This window comes from Petromyzon marinus, chromosome 43 (assembly GCF_048934315.1).
Source record: "Petromyzon marinus isolate PM22_M1 ecotype Great Lakes invasive population chromosome 43, UKy_Petmar_22M1.pri1.0, whole genome shotgun sequence".
Lineage (NCBI taxonomy): Eukaryota > Metazoa > Chordata > Hyperoartia > Petromyzontiformes > Petromyzontidae > Petromyzon > Petromyzon marinus.
This window is the reverse complement of record NC_133709.1, coordinates 11,131,951-11,154,727: the sequence shown is the minus strand read 5'-3', so window position 1 is coordinate 11,154,727 and position 22,777 is coordinate 11,131,951. Positions and strand designations below refer to the sequence as shown.

Genomic DNA, 22,777 nt, shown 5'->3' with positions numbered 1-22,777 from the left:
TCAACATCTACACCAACATCAACAACATCTAAACCAACATCATTACCATCTACACCATCAACATCTACACCAACATCGTCATCTACAACATCATATTTTACATCTACACCAAGATTATCACCATCAACATCTACACCATTAACAACATCTACACCATCAACATCTACACCAACATCATTGCCATTTACACCATCAGCATCATCCTCACCATCAACATCATCTACACCATCATCAACATATACACCAACATCATCGTCATCTACAACAACGACATCTCCATCATCATCACCATCAACAACGCCATTTACACCAACATCATCGCCACCAACAAACATCTACACCACCACCAACATTATCAACGTCGACACCATCATCACCCACCAATATTACAATTATATCAACTATACACGAAAAAAAGACTGACAGAGATAGGATATTGGCACTCGAAATACATCGCCACAGAAGGATACCGCATCTAAGCTGGACCCAAAGAGTGACCGACGTAGAAGCGAGAAAGACGTCACACCACAGACGAGAAGAAAGCCGTCCTGATGTCGATGCAGGCTACGATGGGAAGGAAACTGCCACTGCTTGGACACGTGTGTAGGGGCGGACAACAACAACAACAGAAAAAAAAAACAATGTATTTGTTAATTCTAGATTTGAAGCTTTCGTGACTGCAAGGATTCATACTCTTTGGTTCTATTCGGTAAAGTGACTTTACCGAATAGAACCAAAGAGAATGTATTTGTTGCTGTTGTTGTTGTTGTTCGGAAGAGTGGAAGAAACAGAAACGGGAGGAAGACCGAACAGAGAATAGCCTGACAACGACAACATCATCAGAGATCGGTGCCAGAAAGATTGTGGTGCACTACTTGAGATACCAATTCGCGTTTTTTACCCTTTCTGGCAATCAAACGGGAGGTGTTTAGATGTTCAAACACCCATGCATCGCAATGACGATGATACCATCATGAACAATCACAATACATATTCTTGGTTCTTTCGGTAAAGTCACCACGTAGAAGGGAAACAATAAAATAATAAAAATATAAAACAATAAAAAATTCTCACACGTTTCGATTGCAACACAAGCAATCATCAGGTGTGAAAACCACAGCAAGAAAATTTGAAATTTCTTGCTGTGGGTTTCACACCTGATGATTTCAAATTTTCTTGCTGTGGTTTTGACACCTGATGATTTCAAATTTTCTTGCTGTGGTTTTCACACCTGATGATGATTGCTTGTGTTGCAATCGAAACGTCGTGAGAATTTTTTTGTTTGTTTTATATTTTTATTATTTTATTGTTTCCCTTCTACGTGGTGACTTTACCGAAAGATCCAAGAATATGAATTCCTTCAGTCACGAAAGCTTTAAATCAAAAATCACAATACAGTTGAGCACGTGGTAGGCTTTCGCAATATCATCCACGAGAGAGGTGTTTTTGGGTTAGATCGCATAAATATATATTTTTAAAACGCCACCACTCAGATTGTAAATGTTGTGGCTTGGCTCTCCAACGCACCGGTGCGCTGTATTAGTATACTACACTATACACTACACACTAGTGCTGTACGAGTGACGAATTGACATGTTCTGTTTACGTGACAACCCTTAATAGTTGGCTGTGTCGGGTGGTGGCGGGTTTTACGGACGCATTTATACATTTACGTGATCTAACCCGAAAAAAAAACTTCTATTATGAATCACAATGCAGTATCACCAACGACATCAACAAAACCATTGCTAACTCAGAGTAACTCTTCCTCCACTCCTGTAAATGCCTTTCAATTGCCTTGGCAAACGTTTAACACTGCAGGCATTCATTCTGCCTCACGGCAAGGAGGACCTGGGTTCGATTCCCGACTCGGGGTTGCGGTTGTGTGTTGAGTGTATACGTTCTCTCCCCCTGCTTTGGTACGAGTGTGTGAGACTGGGCCTTCATAGGTGCCCGTTAATAATAATAATTTATTTATAAGGAACCTTCCACTAACCGTGACTAACAGACTGTTAAAGGCTACACAGGCGATCTGTGTCTTCGTGCGAGTTTAGTCTGTAAGTTATCTCCCTCCACCTTGTTCAGCAATGGGTTTCCTCCGGGTTCTCTGAATCCCTCCCATAGCTAAACCCACACACACACAGTGGAACTAGCACTGGCCAAACTACATCATTGCTGTAAAATTACCTGCATATCACTCGGAATCAGAATCTTTATATTTTTTTCAAGGAGAAATCCAATGAGTCATGAAGCTCTTTTTCACAGACGTCCAGAAGGGATGACACAGCAGGACCCTCCTGAACACCGCCCTCTGACCCCCCTGAACACCGCCCTCTGACCCCCCTCCAGGTTTTAAGATCAAACCGCGCACGCCTCCATCGGCCCCCCGGGGCCCCCTCCACCGCCCACACCCCGGAGGGAGTTTCGGGGGCCCCCCGAGACACCGAGGACCCCGAACCAGGGCCGCTCCCCGGCTCTCCGCCGGGGTTCGCGGTGGCGGCCATAACGAGGGCCTTCGCTGGGAATCCTACGGCACGCGGCGATCGTCATCATCGCCGTCAGCGGTGGCGGCGGAGCGAGACGGGGGGCCCTCGGCGGACCCCTGTGCCTCCCCGCGAACGCCGCCTCCGCGTCACGCTCTGCGTGCTCCTGCTGGCCCTCTGCCTGTCGTGGGGGCCGCTCTTCGCCGTCATGTGGGTGGCGGAGGCCGACGTGGCCGCGGGGCCGCGCGGGGACGACAGCGGCGGCGGCGGCGGCGGCGGCCCCCGGGGAGACGAGAGGAGCGAGGGGCTTACGCTCACGTCCACGGCCTTCGTGTGGGCCCTCGCCGCCTGCCTGGTCGGGGCCGCCGCTAACCCCTGGCTCTATGGGAACCTCCGCTCGCGGCTGTGCGGGGCCGGAGCCCTGCGGCGCTCCTGCTGCTGTCGCTGCCGACGCTGGCGCGAGGCTGAGGACCCGGAGCGAGACTCCCACGGCTCCCGGATCCGAATGCCTCCAGCGACGGTGCCGGCGATGGCGACCCCGCCCGGAGGAGGAGGAGGAGGAGCCGGGGGCCCGCAGGATGCCCCCCGGCCTTGGGGACCGACGGCCGCCCCCCTCTCCCAAACTCGGCCGACCCGTGGGGAAGAGAGTGGCGTTACGCTGGAGCTGTCTGTGTGAAAGGAGGGCAGCTGTCCCCAGTGGCCCCCGCGTGCCACACCACATCCGGTGCGCGTCTTCTCTCGTCTTATTTCATGTCTATACAGAGCGCCTTAGGCTTGGAGAAGGCATACGACCATGTTCCCCGGAATGTCTTGTGGGAGGTGCTGTGGGAGTTTGATGTGCCGGTGCCACGTTTATTTGCTATCCGGTCCCTCTATTCCGAGAGCGAGAGCTGTGTCCATATTCTTGGTGTTGCATCAAATTGTTTCACCGTGGGTGTCTTGTCGCCACTCCTGTTAGTGATTTTCATGGACAGGATATCAAGGCGCAGCCGTGGTATTGAGAGTATCCAGTACAGGGGGCATGGAGGTCGCGTTGCCACTTTTTGCAGACGACGTTGTCCTCTTTGCCTCGTCAGTCTGCGATCTCCAGCGTGCACTTGAACGGTTTGATGCCGAGTGCGAAGCGGATGGGATGAGGATCAGCACCTCCAAATCTGAGGTCACGGTTCACTACCGGGAGATGGTTGAATGTGCTCTCCAGGTGAGGGGGGGGACAGCTGCCCTCAGTGGAGGAGTTTAAGTACCTCAGGGTCTCTTTCGCGAGTGATGGTAAGTGGGAGCGAGAGATCGGCTGGTGGAGCGGTGCGGCGGCTGGAGTGATGCGGGCGCTGTGCTGTTTCGTGGCAGTGAAGCAGAAGCTGAGTTCTCGAACAAAGCTCTCCGTTTACAGGTCGAGCTACATTCCCAACCTCACCTACAGTGAGGGAAAAAAAGTATTTGATCCCCTGCTGACTTTGTACGTTTGCACACTGAAAAAAAAGAAATGATCAGTCTATAATTTTAATGGTAGGTTTATTTGAACAGTGAGAGACAGAATAACAACAAAAAAATCCAGAGAAACGCATGTCAAAAATGTTATAAATTGATTTGCGTTTTAATGAGGGAAATAAGTATTTGACCCCATCTCAATCAAAAAGATTTCTGGCTCCCAGGTGTCTTTGATACAGGTAACGAGCTGAGATTAGGAGCACACTCTTAAAGGGAGTGCTCCTAATCTCAGCTTGTTACCTGTATAAAAGACACCTGTCCACAGAAGCAATCAATCAGATTCCAAACTCTCCACCATGGCCAAGACCAAAGAGCTCTCCAAGGATGTCAGTCACAAGATTGTAGACCTACAGAAGGCTGGAATGGGTTACAAGACCATTGGCAAGCAGCCTGGTGAGAAGGTGACAACAGTTGGTGCGATTATTCGAAAATGGAAGAAACACAAAAGAACTGTCAATCTCCCTCGGCCTGGAGTCTGTCGACAGGGAAAGGGATGTCTGGACTGCCCTACTCAACATGCTGCCGCCACTACCCTCACCAGGACAAGCAGATTGAGAAACGAATGAACAGCGCACCTTAGTTTCACACGTAGGCTTTCGCGACCAATATCTTTTAATATAGTTTTTCTTGGGTTAGATCACATAAATATAAATGCGCTGTTAAACCCGTCACCACCTGACAGCCAATTAGTAAGGTTTGTCACGTAAACAGAACATGCCAATTCGCTACGACTACAGCACACCGGTTTTGTGTTGGGAGAGCAAATCCACAACATTTACAATCTGGGTACGATGTTTCGCCGGTAATTAAAAACGAGCATGATCAGATTATATAAAATAATTTTACCAGGTAAGGCCCGCTGAGCTATGTAGCTCTTTTTGAGAAGTGACCTGGCCACAAATGATAGCTCAATGACGTGTCTTATCATGTCGAAATGTATAGGAGCAGCCAAATACTCTAAGCACATGTTGATTATAAATGTGGGGGGGGGGGGAAACGGAGGAGCTGGAGCAAACTCCACACGACCACGGGGAGAGAACAAGCAAATTCCTAATATACAGGCATCTTCGAGGTCGGGATCGAACCCACGACCTCCTGTATACCAGGTGAGGAAATTAACATCTCCTAGCCACTGTGGCACCCAGACAATGCGGCTCCCTCCACCAATCTGAATCGTGTTGATAGGTTGAACACTGCCCCACTGACTCTGTGGCTCACGCGTTTAAAAAGCAGTTGTACATATACAGGATCGTTTTACTGAAATTGCCAATCAACATTTAAAATTCGAATGATAATATTATTGTGCAAGACACTATAACAAAAAGACAAAGAATCCCTGGATAGCCTTTACTGGGCTGCTGGGGCAAGTGCTGTTCGTGAGCACCTATTACATGGGGTGGGTGGGTGGGTGGCCAGCAGCACCACGGCTGGCTGCCTTCGACTCCCCAGTGGCGTCGGTTACACACACTGCACAAAGTACTCATTTGAGGCTTAGTCGACCTCGAGGAGGGCCCAGGAGCCGGTTCAGATAATCGTCCGTGGTGTTCGTGGTGGTGGCGGCCGTGAGCGGAAATCGAACTCGGGCCTCTGCCGGGTTCGTAGCGTTAACAACTACACTACCGCTCCCCCACTACCAGACACTACAAATGCACATCACAAATGGGAATTCACCAGCTGGCCGTGAGATATTATTTGGTGTTTGGACATCTTAAGGCCTCTTATTATTCAGGGTAAAAGCCTTCACTCCTGTTGTTGGACAACACAACTATCGAGGAGTGTGCAGGCGGTGCAACTGCACTGGGGCCCACGGACCAGAGGGGCCTAGGGGGGGGGGGGGGTGGGTCACGAAGAGGGGGGGGAGGGGAGGGCATTTAATTCCTTACACTGGGGCCCATGCCAATGAATGCGACACCCTCAGGACTCACATAGTGACCCATAGACTCATAGACTACCCATGGACTCACGTAGAGACCCACAGACTCCCCATGGACTCACATAGAGACTCATAGACTCAAACAGAGATCCATGGACTTGTAGCCTCAGATGGAGGCTCATGGGCTCGCATGGATACTCAAAGCCTCACAGAGGCCCGAAGAGTTAGAGATCCATAGACTCGGGCAGAGATCCACATACTCAACATCGGGATCCATGGACTCACATAGAGGCCCAAAGTCAAATAATAAATCCACATCCATAACTTGAACCTGGGTCCTTGCCAATCGCTCCACTTGACCACTGGTTACCGTTACATTCCTCGTACAATCTCCTTGCCGGGTCGGTGCAGTCGGATCGCTCTCACTCGCCAGGCAGAACGCCGCTCGGTCGCAACCCCTGCCAGGGGTCGACTCGGCCCATCATCCCCGGGAGGCGGATAAAAGCGGCAACCGCGTTGTGGCAAGTACAGCAATCGGCTGCGCCGCTGGCCCATCACCGTCACAGCGGCAGCGTGGAGGGAGACGGAGGGGGGAGGGGGGAGAGGCCCGGCGGCAGCGGCGGCGGCGGCGGGAGGGGGCGGCGGCGCGGTGGCCCCCGGGGCGGGGGGAGCTCGGCGCGCAGCGCGTCCCTGCGAGCCCTGAGGGCCCTCTCCTGGGCCCCGAGGGCCCGCGCTTTCTGCCCGAGGGCCCGCAGCTCGGCACGCATCCGCGCGTTCTCCTGGCGCGCGCGCGCGGCCAGCTCCTCCGCGCAGCGACGCGCGGCCTAATGGGGGGGGGGGGGTGGGGGCATGGGGTCGTGAGAGGCGAGCGTGGTGGGACGGCGTGGTGGGGGGGGTTCAAAGAACGAGACTCAAACTTAAACATCGTGGCTCGATGGGTTGATCGCCGATGGGCAAAAGTAATGACGGAGTGGCGGCCGAGGAATGGAATGCGTTCGAGAGGACGTGCACGGGGGGGGGGAGGGGGGAGATGGAGCGATGGGATCGGCTGGTGCACTACGTGTTATTATTATTATTATAACGCCGCAGGATTCGTGAGGGGTGGCGCGGGTGGGACATGGGGAGGCCTTCACCCAGCAGTGGATTGACAATGATGAGGGTTACGAGAATGAAACTCGAATTAAAACTCAGAACCTCGGCAGTAACGGCTCTATTTTTTATTTGACCAGGGTAAGGCCCGACTGAGCTACAGTGAGGGAAAAAAGTATTTGATTCCCTGCTGATTTTGTACGTTTGCCCACTGACAAAGAAATGATCAGTCTAGAATTTTAATGGTAGGTTTATTTGAACAGTGAGAGACAGAATAACAACAAAAAAATACAGAAAAACGCATGTCAAAAATGTTATAAATTGATTTGCATTTTAATGAGGGAAATAAGTATTTGACCCCCTCTCAATCAGAAAGATTTCTGGCTCCCAGCAGTGGATTGACAATGATGAGGGTTACAAGCTGAGATTAGGAGCACTCCCTTTAAGAGTGTGCTCCTAATCTCAGCTCGTTACCTGTATAAAAGACACCTGTCCACAGAAGCAATCAATCAGATTCTAAACTCTCCACCATGGCCAAGACCAAAGAGCTCTCCAAGGATGTTAGGGACAAGATTGTAGACCTACACAAGGCTGGAATGGGCTACAAGACCATTGCCAAGCAGCTTGGTGAGAAGGTGACAACAGTTGGTGCGATTATTTGCAAATGGAAGATGCACAAAAGAACTGTCAATCTCCCTCGGCCTGGGGCTCCATGCAAGATCTCACCTCGTGGAGTTGCAATGATCATGAGAACAGTGAGGAATCAGCCCAGAACTACACGGGAGGATATTGTCAATGATATCAAGGCAGCTGGGACCATAGTCACCAAAAAACAATTGGTAACACACTACGCCGTGAAGGACTGAAATCCTGCAGCGCCCGCAAGGTCCCCCTGCTCAAGAAAGCACATATACATGCCCGTATGAAGTTTGCCAATGAACATCTGAATGATTCAGAGGACAACTGGGTGAAAGTGTTGTGGTCAGATGAGACCAAAATGGAGCTCTTTGGCATCAACTCAACTCGCCGTGTTTGGAGGAGGAGGAATGCTGCCTATGACCCCAAGAACACCATCCCCACCGTCAAACATGGAGGTGGAAACATTATGCTTTGGGGGTGTTTTTCTGCTAAGGGGACAGGACAACTTCACCGCATCAAAGGGACGATGGACGGAGCCATGTACCGTCAAATCTTGGGTGAGAACTTCCTTCCCTCAGCCAGGGCATTCAAAATGGGTTGTGGATGGGTATTCCAGCATGACAATGACCCAAAATACACGGCCGAGGCAACAAAGGAGTGGCTCAAGAAGAAGCACATTAAGGTCTTGGAGTGGCCTAGCCAGTCTCCAGACCTTAATCCCATAGAAAATCTGTGGAGGGAGCTGAAGGTTCGAGTTGCGAAACGTCAGCCTCGAAACCTTAATGACTTGGAGAAGATCTGCAAAGAGGAGTGGGAAAATCCCTCCTGAGATGTGTGCAAACCTGGTGGCCAACTACAAGAAACGTCTGACCTCTGTGATTGCCAACAAGGATTTTGCCACCAAGTACTGTCATGTTTTTCAGAGGGGTCAAATACTTATTTACCTCATTAAAATGCAAATCAATTTATAACATTTTTGACATGCGTTTTTCTGGATTTTGTTGTTGTTATTCTGTCTCTCACTGTTCAAATAAACCTACCATTAAAATTATAGACTGATCATTTCTTTGTCAGTGGGCAAACGTACAAAATCAGCAGGGGATCAAATACTTTTTTCCCTCACTGTACGTAGCTCTTTTTCAGAAGCGACCTGGCCATCGCCAATGAGACCTCAACAAAATGGCTTATCATCATCACGTGGACATTTATAGCGGCCACATACTCTCAGCGCACGTTTGTAAATGTGGAGAGAAAATCCACGCGGCCACTGGGAGACAGAGACACGCAGACTCCAAATACACAGCAGACGTCAGGGTCGGGATGGAACCCACGACCTCCTGTAGACCAGGCGAGGTAGTTAACATCTCCTAGCCACCGTGATGATGAGAGAGAGACAAGCAGACTCCAAACACACAGCAGCAGGCGTCAAGGTCGAGATGAACCCACGACCTCCTGTAGACCAGGCGAGGTAGTTAACATCTCATAGCCACCGTGATGATGATGAGAGAGACACGCAGACTCCAAATACACAGCAGCAGGCGTCAGGGTCGGGATGGAACCCACGACCTCCTGTATACCAGGCGAGGTAGTCAACATCTCCTAGCCACCGTGATGATGATGAGAGAGACACGTAGACTCCAAATATACAGCAGACGTCAGGGTCGGGATGGAACCCACGACCTCCTGTACACCAGGCGAGGTAGTTAACATCTCCTAGCCACCATGGACAGGGTCATGAGGCTGTGGTTCTCAACCTTTGTGGTGGAGGAGTATAGCTCACCGTGTGAGCAGGAGGAGGAGAGGAGCTAGAGCAGTGGTTCTTAACCTTTACAATGCTGTTACACACAGAGGGTTTGATCAATCTACAATGTTGTTACACACAGAGGGTTTGATCAATGTACAATGTTGTTACACACAGAGGGTTTGATCAATTTACAATGTTGTTACACACAGAGGGTTTGATCAATGTACAATGTTGTTACACACAGAGGGTTTGATCAATGTACAATGTTGTTACACACAGAGGGTTTGATCCATTTACAATGTTGTTACAGAGGGTTTGATCAATGTACAATGTTGTTACACACAGAGGGTTTGATCAATGTACAATGTTGTTACACACAGAGGGTTTGATCAATCTACAATGTTGTTACACACAGAGGGTTTGATCAATTTACATTGTTGTTACACACAGAGGGTTTGATCAATTTACATTGTTACACACAGAGGGTTTGATCAATTTACAGTGTTGTTACACACAGAGGGTTTGATCAATCTACAATGTTGTTACACACAGAGGGTTTGATCAATTTACATTGTTGTTACGCACAGAGGGTTTGATCAATGTACAATGTTGTTACACACAGAGGGTTTGATCAATCTACAATGGTGTTACACACAGAGGGTTTGATCAATGTACAATGGTGTTACACACAGAGGGTTTGATCAATCTACAATGTTGTTACACACAGAGGGTTTGATCAATTTGCAATCTTGTTACACACAGAGGGTTTGATCAATCTACAATGTTGTTACACACAGAGGGTTTGATCAAATCAAAGTAAGTTGTAACTCAACGCACCCGTCCTGAATTTGTGTTTTCGGTGATTTACCTTCTAGAACAATCTGGCTGTGTCACGTACCCCCACCCCAGAGAGGGCATCTCACAGCGTGCACCACAGGTGAAGAAGAGCCACTGAGCTCGAGGTAGAGCAGGAGGTAGAGGAGGAGGTGGTAGAGGAGGTGGTAGAGGAGGTAGGGGAGGAGGAGGTAGAGGAGGAGGTAGGGGAGGAGGAGGTAGGGGAGGAGGTGGTAGAGGAGGAGGTAGAGGAGGTGGTAGAGGAGGAGACAGGGGAGGAGGTAGGGGAGGAGGTAGAGGAGGAGGTAGGGGAGGAGGTGGTAGAGGAGGTAGGGGAGGAGGAGGTAGAGGAGCAGGTAGAGGATGAGGAGGTAGAGGAGGAGGTGGTAGAGGAGGAGGTAGAGGAGGTGGTAGAGGATGAGATGGTAGAGGAGGTAGAGGAGGAGGTAGAGGAGGTGGTAGAGGAGGAGGAGGTAGAGGAGGAAGAGGTAGAGGAGGTGGTAGAGGAGGAGGTAGTTGAGGAGGAGGTAGAGGAGGAGGTGGTAGAGGAGGAGGTAGAGGAGGAAGAGGTAGAGGAGGTGGTAGAGGAGGAGGTAGTTGAGGAGGTGGTAGAGGATGAGGAGGTAGAGGAGGAGGTAGAGGAGGTGGTAGAGGATGAGGAGGTAGAGGAGGTAGAGGAGGTGGTAGAGGAGGTAGGAGAGGGGGGTACCTCACCGCGTGGGCCTGCCGCTCGAGGCTGGAGGCCCGTGAGGCTGCGTGCTCTGCGTGCTCCTCAGCACGCCGCTCCCGCTGCTCCGCGTGGGCGGCCGCGCGCCGCTGACGCTCACGGAGCGCCAGCCGCAGCGCCTCCTCCTGCTGGCGCTCGGCCGCCTCCTCCTGCTGGCGCAGCGCCTGCACGCACCGCACACACCGTCACACACACCGTCACACACCACCACGCACACACCATGCACACCATCACACACCGTCACACACACCGTCACACACCACCACGGACACACCACGCACACCATCACACACCATGCACACCGCCACGCACACCGCCACGCACACCGTCACACACCACGCACACCACCACGCACACCACCACGCACACCACGCACACCGCCATGCACACCATCACACACCACGCACACACCACACACACACCACGCACACACCATCCCACACCACCACACACCACCACGCACACACCACAAACACACCACCACGCACACCACCACGCACACACCACGCACACCACGCACACCATCACACACCACGCACACACCACGCACACACCACGCACACACCGTCCCACACCACCACACACCACCACGCACACACCACAAACACACCACCACGCACACCACCACGCACACCACCACGCACACACCACGCACACCACGCACACCATCACACACCATCACACACCACGCACACACCACGCATACACCACGCACACCGCCACGTACCCCGTCACACCCCACGCACACCCCCACGCACACCGCCACGCACACCGTCACACACCACGCACACACCACGCACTCCACCACGCACACCACCACACACACACCACACACGCACAACGCACACCACCACGCACACCGCCACGCACACCACCACGCACACCGCCACGCACACACCACGCACACACCAGGCACACACCACGCACACCGCCACACACACCACACACACACCACGCACACACCACACACACACCACACACACACCACACACACACCACGCACACACCACGCATACCGTCACGCACACCGCCACAGACACCGCCACGCACACCGCCAGGGTTATGGTTCAGGAGCCAGGGTTATGGTTCAGGAGTCAGGGTTATGGTTCAGGAGTGAGGGTTATGGTTCAGGAGCGAGGGTTATGGTTCAGGAGCCAGGGTTATGGTTCAAGAGCCAGGGTTATGGTTGAGGAGCCAGGGTTATGGTTCAGGAGTCAGGGTTATGGTTCAGGAGCCAGGGTTATGGTTCAGGAGTCAGGGTTATGGTTCAGGAGTCAGGGTTATGGTTCAGGCATCAGGGTTATGGTTCAGGAGCCAGGGTTATGATTCAGGAGTCAGGGTTATGGTTCAGGAGTCAGGGTTATGGTTCAGGAGTGAGGGTTATGGTTCAGGAGTGAGGGTTATGGTTCAGGAGCCAGGGTTATGGTTCAGGAGCCAGGGTTATGGTTCAAGAGCCAGGGTTATGGTTGAGGAGCCAGGGTTATGGTTCAGGAGCCAGGGTTATGGTTCAGGAGTCAGGGTTATGGTTCAGGAGCCAGAGTTATGGTTCAGGAGCCAGGGTTATGGTTCAGGTGTCAGGGTTATGGTTCAGGTGTCAGGGTTATGGTTCAGGTGTCAGGGTTATGGTTCAGGAGTCAGGGTTATGGTTCAGGAGTCAGGGTTATGGTTCAGGAGTCAGGGTTATGGTTCAGGCATCAGGGTTATGGTTCAGGAGTCAGGGTTATGGTTCAGGAGTCAGGGTTATGGTTCAGGCATCATGGTTATGGTTCAGGAGCCAGGGTTACGGTTCAGGAGCCAGGGTTATGGTTCAGGAGCCAGGGTTATGGTTCAGGAGTCAGGGTTATGGTTCAGGCATCAGGGTTATGGTTCAGGAGCCAGGGTTATGGTTCAGGTCTCAGGGTTATGGTTCAGGAGCCAGGGTTATGGTTCAGGAGTCAGGGTTATGGTTCAGGAGTCAGGGTTATGGTTCAGGAGTCAGGGTTATGGTTCAGGAGTCAGGGTTATGGTTCAGGCATCAGGGTTATGGCTGAGGAGTCAGGGTTATGGTTCAGGAGCCAGGGTTATGGTTCAGGAGCCAGGGTTATGGTTCAGGAGCCAGGGTTATGGTTCAGGAGTCAGGGTTATGGTTCAGGCATCAGGGTTATGTTCAGGAGCCAGGGTTATGGTTCAGGAGACAGGGTTATGGTTCAGGAGCCAGGGTTATGGTTCAGGAGTCAGGATTATGGTTCAGGAGTCAGGGTTATGGTTCAGGAGTCAGGGTTATGGTTCAGGAGTCAGGGTTATGGTTCAGGAGCCAGGGTTATGGTTCAGGAGCCAGGGTTATGGTTCAGGAGCCAGGGTTATGGTTCAAGAGCCAGGGTTATGGTTGAGGAGCCAGGGTTATGGTTCAGGAGTCAGGGTTATGGTTCAGGAGCCAGGGTTATGGTTCAGGAGTCAGGGTTATGGTTCAGGCATCAGGGTTATGGTTCAGGAGCCAGGGTTATGATTCAGGAGTCAGGGTTATGGTTCAGGAGTCAGGGTTATGGTTCAGGAGTCAGGGTTATGGTTCAGGAGTCAAGGTTATGGTTCAGGAGTCAGGGTTATGGTTCAGGAGCCAGGGTTATGGTTCAGGAGCCAGGGTTATGGTTCAGGTGTCATGGTTATGGTTCAAGTGTCAGGGTTATGGTTCAGGAGTCAGGGTTATGGTTCAGGAGTCAGGGTTATGGTTCAGGAGTCAGGGTTATGGTTCAGGAGTCAGCGTTATGGTTCAGGCATCATGGTTATGGTTCAGGAGCCAGGGTTATGGTTCAGGCATCAGGGTTATGGTTCAGGAGCCAGGGTTATGGTTCAGGAGCCAGGGTTATGGTTCAGGAGCCAGGGTTATGGTTCAGGAGTCAGGGTTATGGTTCAAGCATCAGGGTTATGGTTCAGGAGCCAGGGTTATGGTTCAGGTCTCAGGGTTATGGTTCAGGAGCCAGGGTTATGGTTCAGGAGCCAGGGTTATGGTTCAGGAGTCAGGGTTATGGTTCAGGAGTCAGGGTTATGGTTCAGGAGTCAGGGTTATGGTTCAGGAGTCAGGGTTATGGTTCAGGCATCAGGGTTATGGTTCAGGAGTCAGGGTTATGGTTCAGGAGCCAGGGTTATGGTTCAGGCATCAGGGTTATGGTTCAGGAGCCAGGGTTATGGTTCAGGAGCCAGGGTTATGGTTCAGGAGCCAGGGTTATGGTTCAGGAGTCAGGGTTATGGTTCAAGCATCAGGGTTATGGTTCAGGAGCCAGGGTTATGGTTCAGGTCTCAGGGTTATGGTTCAGGAGCCAGGGTTATGGTTCAGGAGCCAGGGTTATGGTTCAGGAGTCAGGGTTATGGTTCAGGAGTCAGGGTTATGGTTCAGGAGTCAGGGTTATGGTTCAGGCATCAGGGTTATGGCTGAGGAGTCAGGGTTATGGTTCAGGAGCCAGGGTTATGGTTCAGGAGCCAGGGTTATGGTTCAGGAGCCAGGGTTATGGTTCAGGAGTCAGGGTTATGGTTCAGGCATCAGGGTTATGTTCAGGAGCCAGGGTTATGGTTCAGGAGCCAGGGTTATGGTTCAGGAGCCAGGGTTATGGTTCAGGAGCCAGGGTTATGGTTCAGGAGTCAGGATTATGGTTCAGGAGTCAGGGTTATGGTTCAGGAGTCAGGGTTATGGTTCAGGCATCAGGGTTATGGCTGAGGAGTCAGGGTTATGGTTCAGGAGCCAGGGTTATGGTTCAGGAGCCAGGGTTATGGTTCAGGTGTCAGGGTTATGGTTCAGGAGTCAGGGTTATGGTTCAGGAGTCAGGGTTATGGTTCAGGAGTCAGGGTTATGGTTCAGGTGTCAGGGTTATGGTTCAGGAGTCAGGGTTATGGTTCAGGAGTCAGGGTTATGGTTCAGGAGCCAGGGTTATGGTTCAGGAGTCAGGGTTATGGTTCAGGTGTCAGGGTTATGGTTCAGGAGTCAGGGTTATGGTTCAGGAGTCAGGGTTATGGTTCAGGAGCCAGGGTTATGGTTCAGGAGTCAGGGTTATGGTTCAGGAGTCAGGGTTATGGTTCAGGAGTCAGGGTTATGGTTCAGGAGCCAGGGTTATGGTTCAGGAGTCAGGGTTATGGTTGAGGAGTCAGGGTTATGGTTCAGGAGCCAGGGTTATGGTTCAGGAGTCAGGGTTATGGTTCAGGAGCCAGGGTTATGGTTCAGGAGCCAGGGTTATGGTTCAGGAGCCAGGGTTATGGTTCAGGTGTCAGGGTTATGGTTGAGGAGCCAGGGTTATGGTTCAGGAGTCAGGGTTATGGTTGAGGAGCCAGGGTTATAGGTCAGGAGTCAAGGTTATGGTTCAGGCATCAGGGTTATGGTTCAGGTGTCAGAGTTATGGTTGAGGAGCCAGGGTTATGGTTCAGGAGCCAGGGTTATGGTTCAGGAGCCAGGGTTATAGGTCAGTGTTCAGGAGTCGGGAGCAGCCTTGGGCCTTACCTGCACATCATTCAGTTTCTCCATCTCACGCGTAACCTGGGCCAGCTCCGCCTCCTTCTCCAGCAACACAGCGGTCAACTCTACAGGCAAGCGGCCACACAGGTGAGGTGACAGGTGAGGAGCCACACAGGTGAGGTGACAGGTGAGGGGCCACACAGGTGAGGTGACAGGTGAGGGGTCACACAGGTGAGGGGTCACAGGTGAGGTGACAGGTGAGGGGCCACACAGGTGAGGTGACAGGTGAGGGGCCACACAGGTGAGGGGTCACACAGGTGAGGGGTCACACAGGTGAGGTGACAGGTGAGGGGTCACACAGGTGAGGGGTCACACAGGTGAGGTGACAGGTGAGGGGTCACCCAGGTGAGGTGACAGGTGAGGGGCCACACAGGTGAGGTGACAGGTGAGGGGCCACACAGGTGAGGTGACAGGTGAGGGGTCACACAGGTGAGGGGTCACACAGGTGAGGTGACAGGTGAAGGGTCACACAGGTGAGGTGACAGGTGAGGGGCCACACAGGTGAGGTGACAGGTGAGGGGCCACACAGGTGAGGTGACAGGTGAGGGGCCACACAGGTGAGGTGACAGGTGAGGGGTCACACAGGTGAGGGGTCACACAGGTGAGGTGACAGGTGAAGGGTCACACAGGTGAGGTGACAGGTGAGGGGCCACACAGGTGAGGTGACAGGTGAGGGGCCACACAGGTGAGGTGACAGGTGAGGGGCCACACAGGTGAGGGGTCACACAGGTGAGGTGACAGGTGAGGGGTCACCCAGGTGAGGGGTCACACAGGTGAGGTGACAGGTGAGGGGTCACACAGGTGAGGTGACAGGTGAGGGGTCACACAGGTGAGGTGACAGGTGAGCATTCATACAGGTGAGGTGACAGGTGAGGGGCCACACAGGTGAGGTGATTTTTTTCTAAAGTCCGCAGCGTTGTAGAAGTGTTTGTGTACGTGGTTACGTGAGTGTGTGTGTGTGAGTGGGGAGCGGTGGTGTAGCGGTTAGCAACGCGCTGCGTAGCAAACTCGGCGGCCCGGGTTCGCTTCCCGCTCACGGCCAACACCGGTGACGATTATCTAAACCGGTCCCGGGCCTCCCTTCGGTCCACTCAGCCTCAAACGAGTACCTGCTGCTGTGTGTGTAGTAAACATCGCCACTGGGGAGACAAAGGCGGTCGGGCGTGGCGCTTGCCACCCCACCCCCTGCGTGTGCCGTGCCGGCCTTGGTAGGAGCCGTTCGGGACTCAAATTGAAGGAACCGGAGAGAGACGTGGAGCTCGCGGAGACCGGGCTGACAACGACATCAAAGAGACTGGTGCCAGAAGGATGTGGCGACTGCTAGAGCCTCTCGGCACTACAAGACAGAGGAAAGCGGAAACAGAAGATGAAATGTGCAGTGGGCACCTACTAGGACGAGGTGAGAAGAAGATGATCGTGACGACGACGATGACTCGCTCACAGCCCTAGCCCCCAGCAGGCTGTTAAAGGCCATACGGGGGGGGGTGAGGGAGTGGGGATCTCAGTGTTTGTGGGCGAGTGCGGTGTGGGGAGACCTCACCCTCTCTCCGTGCTCGCAGGGATGCCCGGGCCTCCTCCCCGCGCCGAGCCAGCTCCTCCAGGTGCGAGCGGTTCTGCTCGGTGAGGGTCACGATGAGGTCCCTCCTCTTCTCACCTCGTCTCCACATGAAAGACGCGTACTCCTGCTGCACCGCTCCGCGTCCACATCGCCATCGTCGTCATCCTAGTCGTCATCCTAGTCGTCGTCGTCGTCATCGTCGTTGTCGTCATCGTCGTCGTCATCATCGTCGTCATCGTCATCGCAGTCGTCGTCATCATCGTCGTCGACGTCATCGTCGTCGTCATCATCATCATCGTCGTCGTCATCGTCGTCGTCCTCATCATCATCGTCATCGTCGTCGTCGTCATCGTCGTCATCGTAGTCGTCGTCATCATCATCATCGTCGTCGACGTCGTAATCGTCGTCGTCATCATCATCGTCGTCGTCGTCCTCATCGTCATCATCATCATCGTCGTCATCATCGTCGTCGTCGTCATCGTCGTCATCGTAGTCGTCATCATCATCATCGTCGTCGTCGTCCTCATCGTCGTCATCATCGTCGTCATCATCGTCGTCGTCGTCGTAGTCACAGTCATGGTCGTCGTCATCGTCGTCATCGCCGTCATCGCCGTCACGTCCAATCGCACCGGATAGAAAGCTCTCCGGTAGTAGCGGTGCGACTGTGGCCATCCACAACGGACCGTGACAATGTACGACACGTTACCCCAATCCACAAACACGAAGGAGACATCACGCCGACGATGACACGACTACTGCTCCTGACGCTCTTGTCTGCCGGCTTGGCCACGTGAATGTGAAATTGTAGTCGTTGCTCTCACACCAGCCATGTTAAAACGAAAGAAATACGGCACCACCACCACCACCATCATCATCATCACACTAAACTGAACTTCTTATACTGGTAGGAACCTCCTGGTTACACCAGCAGCCCACAGGGGATTATTGTGTCCGTCCGTCCGTCATGCATCCAAACATGGGAGGGGTGGGGCTGGGTGGAGAGGGGAGGGTGGGGAGGGGCCGGGTGGGGAGGGTGGGGCTGGGTGGGGAGAGTGGGGAGGGGCTGGGTGGGGGGTGGGGAGGGTGGGGCTGGGTGGGGAGTGGGAGGGGTGGGGAGTGGGAGGGGTGGGGCTGGGTGGGGAGTGGTAGGGGTGGGGCTAGGTGGGGAGGGGTGGGGCTAGGTGGGGAGGGGCTGGTTACCCCGTGGTGCCCTTATAAAACTCAACGTTTAACCTACTCACGCCGGCTTGTGCCCGCCCTCACAGTCGGGCATATTGTGCTGAACACACCACGAGGTGGTGCCGCCGTTGACCCTGGCCACTGACCGAGCAACCCAACGTTCCTACCAGCTCCCTCCGCAGGAATGTTTATTTTAGCAGGTAAGGCCCCACTGAGCTATACAGCTATTTTTCAAGAAGTGACATGGCCACAAATGATAGCTCAATGAAGTGGCATATCAAGTGGAAATTCACAGCAAAAACGCGTGATGTTGATTCTAAATTTGGAGGGAAAACCCGGAGGACCCGGAGAAAAATTCACACGACCACGGAGAGAGAGAGACACGCAAACTCTAAACATACAACAGGCGTCAGGGTCGGGATCAAACCCACAACTTCCTGTACACCAGGCGAGGTAGTTAACATCTCCAAGCCACCGTGATGATGATGAGAAAGAGACACGCAAACTCCAAATATACAGCAGCAGGCGTCAGGGTCGGGATCGAAACCACGACCTCCTGTATACCAGGCGAGGTAGTTAACATCTCCTAGCCACCGTGATGATGATGATGAGAGAGAGACACGCAGACTCCAAATATACAGCAGCAGGCGTCAGGGTCGGGGATCGAACCCACAACTTCCTGTACACCAGGCGAGGTAGTTAACGTCTCATAGCCACAGTGGCGCTCTTACGCTGTCGAGTCTCGTCTGCTGGGCCTCTGCCTGCAACATCTCGTTCTGTTCCCGGCTGAAGTTGCGGCGGTGGGGGGGGGAGGAAGCGAGTCAAGGAAGAGACATTCCGGGTTCACATGAGGGGGGGCTGTGGTGGAGGGGGGGGGCACGTGGTGGAGGGGGGCACGTGGGTCGGGTGAGGTTCAGGGAGTGGCAGAGGCACCTCTAAACGGGAGATCCTGAAGGCCTAGCTGAGGACACAAGGACCTGTGTGGATAATGAGATATGTGCGGAGAGTCAGAGAGGACACAGGGAGTAGTGAGGAGCTCAGTGAGGAGACAGTGAGGAGACAGTGAGGAGACAGTGAGGAGCACAGTGAAAAAACAGTGAGGAGCTCAGTGAGAAGTGAGGAGCTCAGTGAGAAGTGAGGAGCTCAGTGAGGATACAGTGAGGATACAGTGAGAAGTGAGGAGCTCAGTGAGGATACAGTGAGGAGACAGTGAGGAGCTCAGTGAGGATACAGTGAGGATACAGTGAGGAGACAGTGAGGAGCTCAGTGAGGGGACAGTGAGGATACAGTGAGAAGTGAGGAGCTCAGTGAGGATACAGTGAGGAGACAGTGAGGAGCTCAGTGAGAATACAGTGAGGATACAGTGAGGAGACAGTGAGGAGCTCAGTGAGGAGACAGTGAGAAGTGAGGAGCTCAGTGAGGAGCTCAGTGAGGATACAGTGAGGATACAGTGAGAAGTGAGGAGCTCAGTGAGGAGCTCAGTGAGGATACAGTGAGGAGACAGTGAGGAGCTCAGTGAGGATACAGTGAGGATACAGTGAGAAGTGAGGAGCTCAGTGAGGAGCTCAGTGAGGATACAGTGAGGAGACAGTGAGGAGCTCAGTGAGGATACAGTGAGGATACAGTGAGGATACAGTGAGAAGTGAGGAGCTCAGTGAGGAGCTCAGTGAGGATACAGTGAGGAGACAGTGAGGAGCTCAGTGAGGATACAGTGAGGATACAGTGAGAAGTGAGGAGCTCAGTGAGGAGCTCAGTGAGGATACAGTGAGGAGACAGTGAGGAGCTCAGTGAGGATACAGTGAGGATACAGTGAGAAGTGAGGAGCTCAGTGAGGAGCTCAGTGAGGATACAGTGAGGAGACAGTGAGGAGCTCAGTGAGGATACAGTGAGGATACAGTGAGGATACAGTGAGAAGTGAGGAGCTCAGTGAGGAGCTCAGTGAGGATACAGTGAGGAGACAGTGAGGAGCTCAGTGAGGATACAGTGAGGATACAGTGAGAAGTGAGGAGCTCAGTGAGGAGCTCAGTGAGGATACAGTGAGGAGACAGTGAGGAGCTCAGTGAGGATACAGTGAGAAGTGAGGAGCTCAGTGAGGAGCTCAGTGAGGATACAGTGAGGAGCTCAGTGAGGATACAGTGAGGAAACAGTGAGGAGCTCAGTGAGAAGTGAGGAGCTCAGTGAGACAGTGAGGATACAGTGAGGATACAGTGAGGAGCTCAGTGAGGATACAGTGAGGATACAGTGAGAAGTGAGGAGCTCAGTGAGACAGTGAGGATACAGTGAGGATACAGTGAGGAGACAGTGAGGAGCTCAGTGAGGATACAGTGAGGATACAGTGAGAAGTGAGGAGCTCAGTGAGACGGTGAGGAGACAGTGAGGATACAGTGAGGAGCTCAGTGAGAAGTGAGGAGCTCAGTGAGACAGTGAGGATACAGTGAGGAGCTCAGTGAGGATACAGGGTTGAGGCTCGCTCACGGAGTCGCTGGAGTTCCGCTGTGCGCGATTCCAACCTGGGTGAGAGAGGGATGGTGACACCAGAGCCGGATGAAGTTAGTGCGGGGACTGTAGCCACGTGGTGTTATATAGGGGCCCTAAATAATAATAAAAATAGACAAATATTATAACTCGTAAATGTTTTTATTTGCTATACAGCTAATCTTAAACAGGCAGCCGTTCATGAAAGTTGAAGGCGGTATAGTACTGTAGTAATAGATCAAGTGCAGAATCACTACACTGGAATTGATAGCTTGAAAGCATATAGCGCGGGGCCCTTGAAAGTGCGGGGCCCGTAGCTACAACACATGTGTAGTAACTACTACACATATGTAGTAGCTGCTACACTACACATGTTGTAGCTACTTGTGCTGCTAGGACAATCCGGCACTGGGTGACATGCAGATTCACACTTGAAACGCACGTTACACACATTTAACACACACACACTTGACACACATGACACACACCTAACACAAACACCTTGACACACACACACCTGACACACGTGACACACATCCACACACCAGACACACACCAGACACACCACACACACCAGACACACCACACACCAGACGCACCACACACATCAGACACACCACACACACCAGACACACCACACACACCAGACACACCACACATACCAGACACCACTCACACCAGACACACATCACACACACCACACACCAGACACACCACACACACACACCACACACCAGACACACACACGACACACCACACACACCATACACACGACACACACCACACACACACATCACACACACCACACACCACACACCCCAGACACACCACACATCACACACACCACAAACACATCAGACACACCACACATCACACACCACACACACACCAGACACACCACACACACACCAGATACATCACACACACCAGATATACACACCACACGCACCACACATCACACACCACACATCACACACACACCATACACACCACACACATCACAGACACACCACACACACACATCACACACACACCACACAGACACACCACACACACACCACACACACACACCCCACACACACACCACACACCACACACAGACACTACACACACACACCACACACACACCAAACACACACACCACACACACATCACACACACCACACACCCCAGACACACCACACACACACCACACAAACAACACCCACACCACACACATCACAGACACACCACACACATACATCACACACACCACACACACACCACACAGACACACCACACACACACTAGACACACCACACACACACTAGACACACCACACACTAGACACACCACACACCACACACTAGACACACACACCACACACACCACACACACACACCACACACACACTAGACACACACACCACACACTAGACACATCACACACACCACACACTAGACACATCACACACATACCACACACACACAACACAGACACCACACATCACACACACCACACACACACCACACACACACACCACACACTAGGCACACTAGACACATCACACACACCACACAAACTAGACACACACCACACACACATCACACACACCACACACACCACACACACACACCACACACATCACACTAGACACACCACACACACACACACCACACACACTAGACACACACCACGCACTAGACACATCACACACACCACACACTAGACACATCACACACACACCACACAGACACACCACAGACACCACACACTAGACACATCACACACACCACACACACTAGACACACACCACATCACACACACCACACACACCACACACTAGACACACCACACACTAGACACACAGACACACCACACACACTAGACACACCACACACACACCACACACAAAACACACACACATCACACACACACTAGACACACCACACACACACACCACACACTAGACATACACCACATACACACACACCACACACATCACACACACCACACACTAGTGACTAGACACACACACACACCACACACACACCACGTGACTCACAGCACCCTCAGCTCGTCTTCCCGCGCACTGCGCCCGCGCGCCTCCCCCCCGGGGCCCCCCGCCTCCACAGAGCCCCCCTGCGTCTTTGGGGCCCCCCTCTTCGCCTTGCGAGCCGCCTTGGGAGCCATGGGGCCCGGCTCACCACCACCCCAACCTCACCACCACCC

The 22,777-nt window shown here is 52.7% G+C and overlaps 2 protein-coding genes across 4 annotated transcripts in view; one reads left to right on the top strand and one right to left on the bottom strand.

The window, feature by feature from the left end:
* Positions 1-4,104, top strand: part of LOC116951389 (uncharacterized) — a 12,090-nt gene extending 7,986 nt beyond the window's left edge. Inside the window, exon 5 of the mRNA XM_032969927.2 lies at positions 2,350-4,104. Within this exon, the coding sequence (XP_032825818.2) occupies positions 2,350-3,159 (810 nt within the window). The 3' untranslated portion in view covers positions 3,160-4,104. The remainder of the gene's footprint in view (positions 1-2,349) is intronic.
* Positions 3,979-22,777, bottom strand: LOC116951582 (uncharacterized). 3 transcript variants are annotated; one of them, XM_076073840.1, is made up of 7 exons: positions 22,611-22,777; positions 20,548-20,601; positions 18,823-18,877; positions 16,895-17,036; positions 15,340-15,419; positions 10,865-11,041; positions 3,979-6,668 (listed from the first exon to the last, which is right to left on the bottom strand). In XM_076073840.1, exons 1-7 carry the CDS (start codon positions 22,736-22,738, stop codon positions 6,405-6,407), a joined length of 900 nt encoding a protein of 299 aa, XP_075929955.1. In that variant the 5' UTR covers positions 22,739-22,777; the 3' UTR covers positions 3,979-6,404. The 3 variants fall into 3 exon arrangements, with proteins under 3 accessions (XP_075929955.1, XP_075929954.1, XP_075929956.1); XM_076073839.1 differs by having other exon boundaries at positions 16,895-17,039; positions 22,611-22,774; XM_076073841.1 differs by lacking the exon at positions 22,611-22,777 and having other exon boundaries at positions 16,895-17,039; positions 20,525-20,601.

Bases quoted from the DNA above. Each gene is read 5' to 3' on its own strand.
- LOC116951582 (XM_076073839.1), bottom strand. From the start codon at position 22,738: ATGGCTCCCAAGGCGGCTCGCAAGGCGAAGAGGGGGGCCCCAAAGACG. The intron at 17,040-18,822 runs GTAAGAGCGCCA...GGAGCGGTGCAG, and splicing joins AGCAGACGAGACTCGACAGC to CAGGAGTACGCGTCTTTCAT. The intron at 15,420-16,894 runs GTGAGGTCTCCC...GCTTGCCTGTAG, and splicing joins CCTGCGAGCACGGAGAGAGG to AGTTGACCGCTGTGTTGCTG.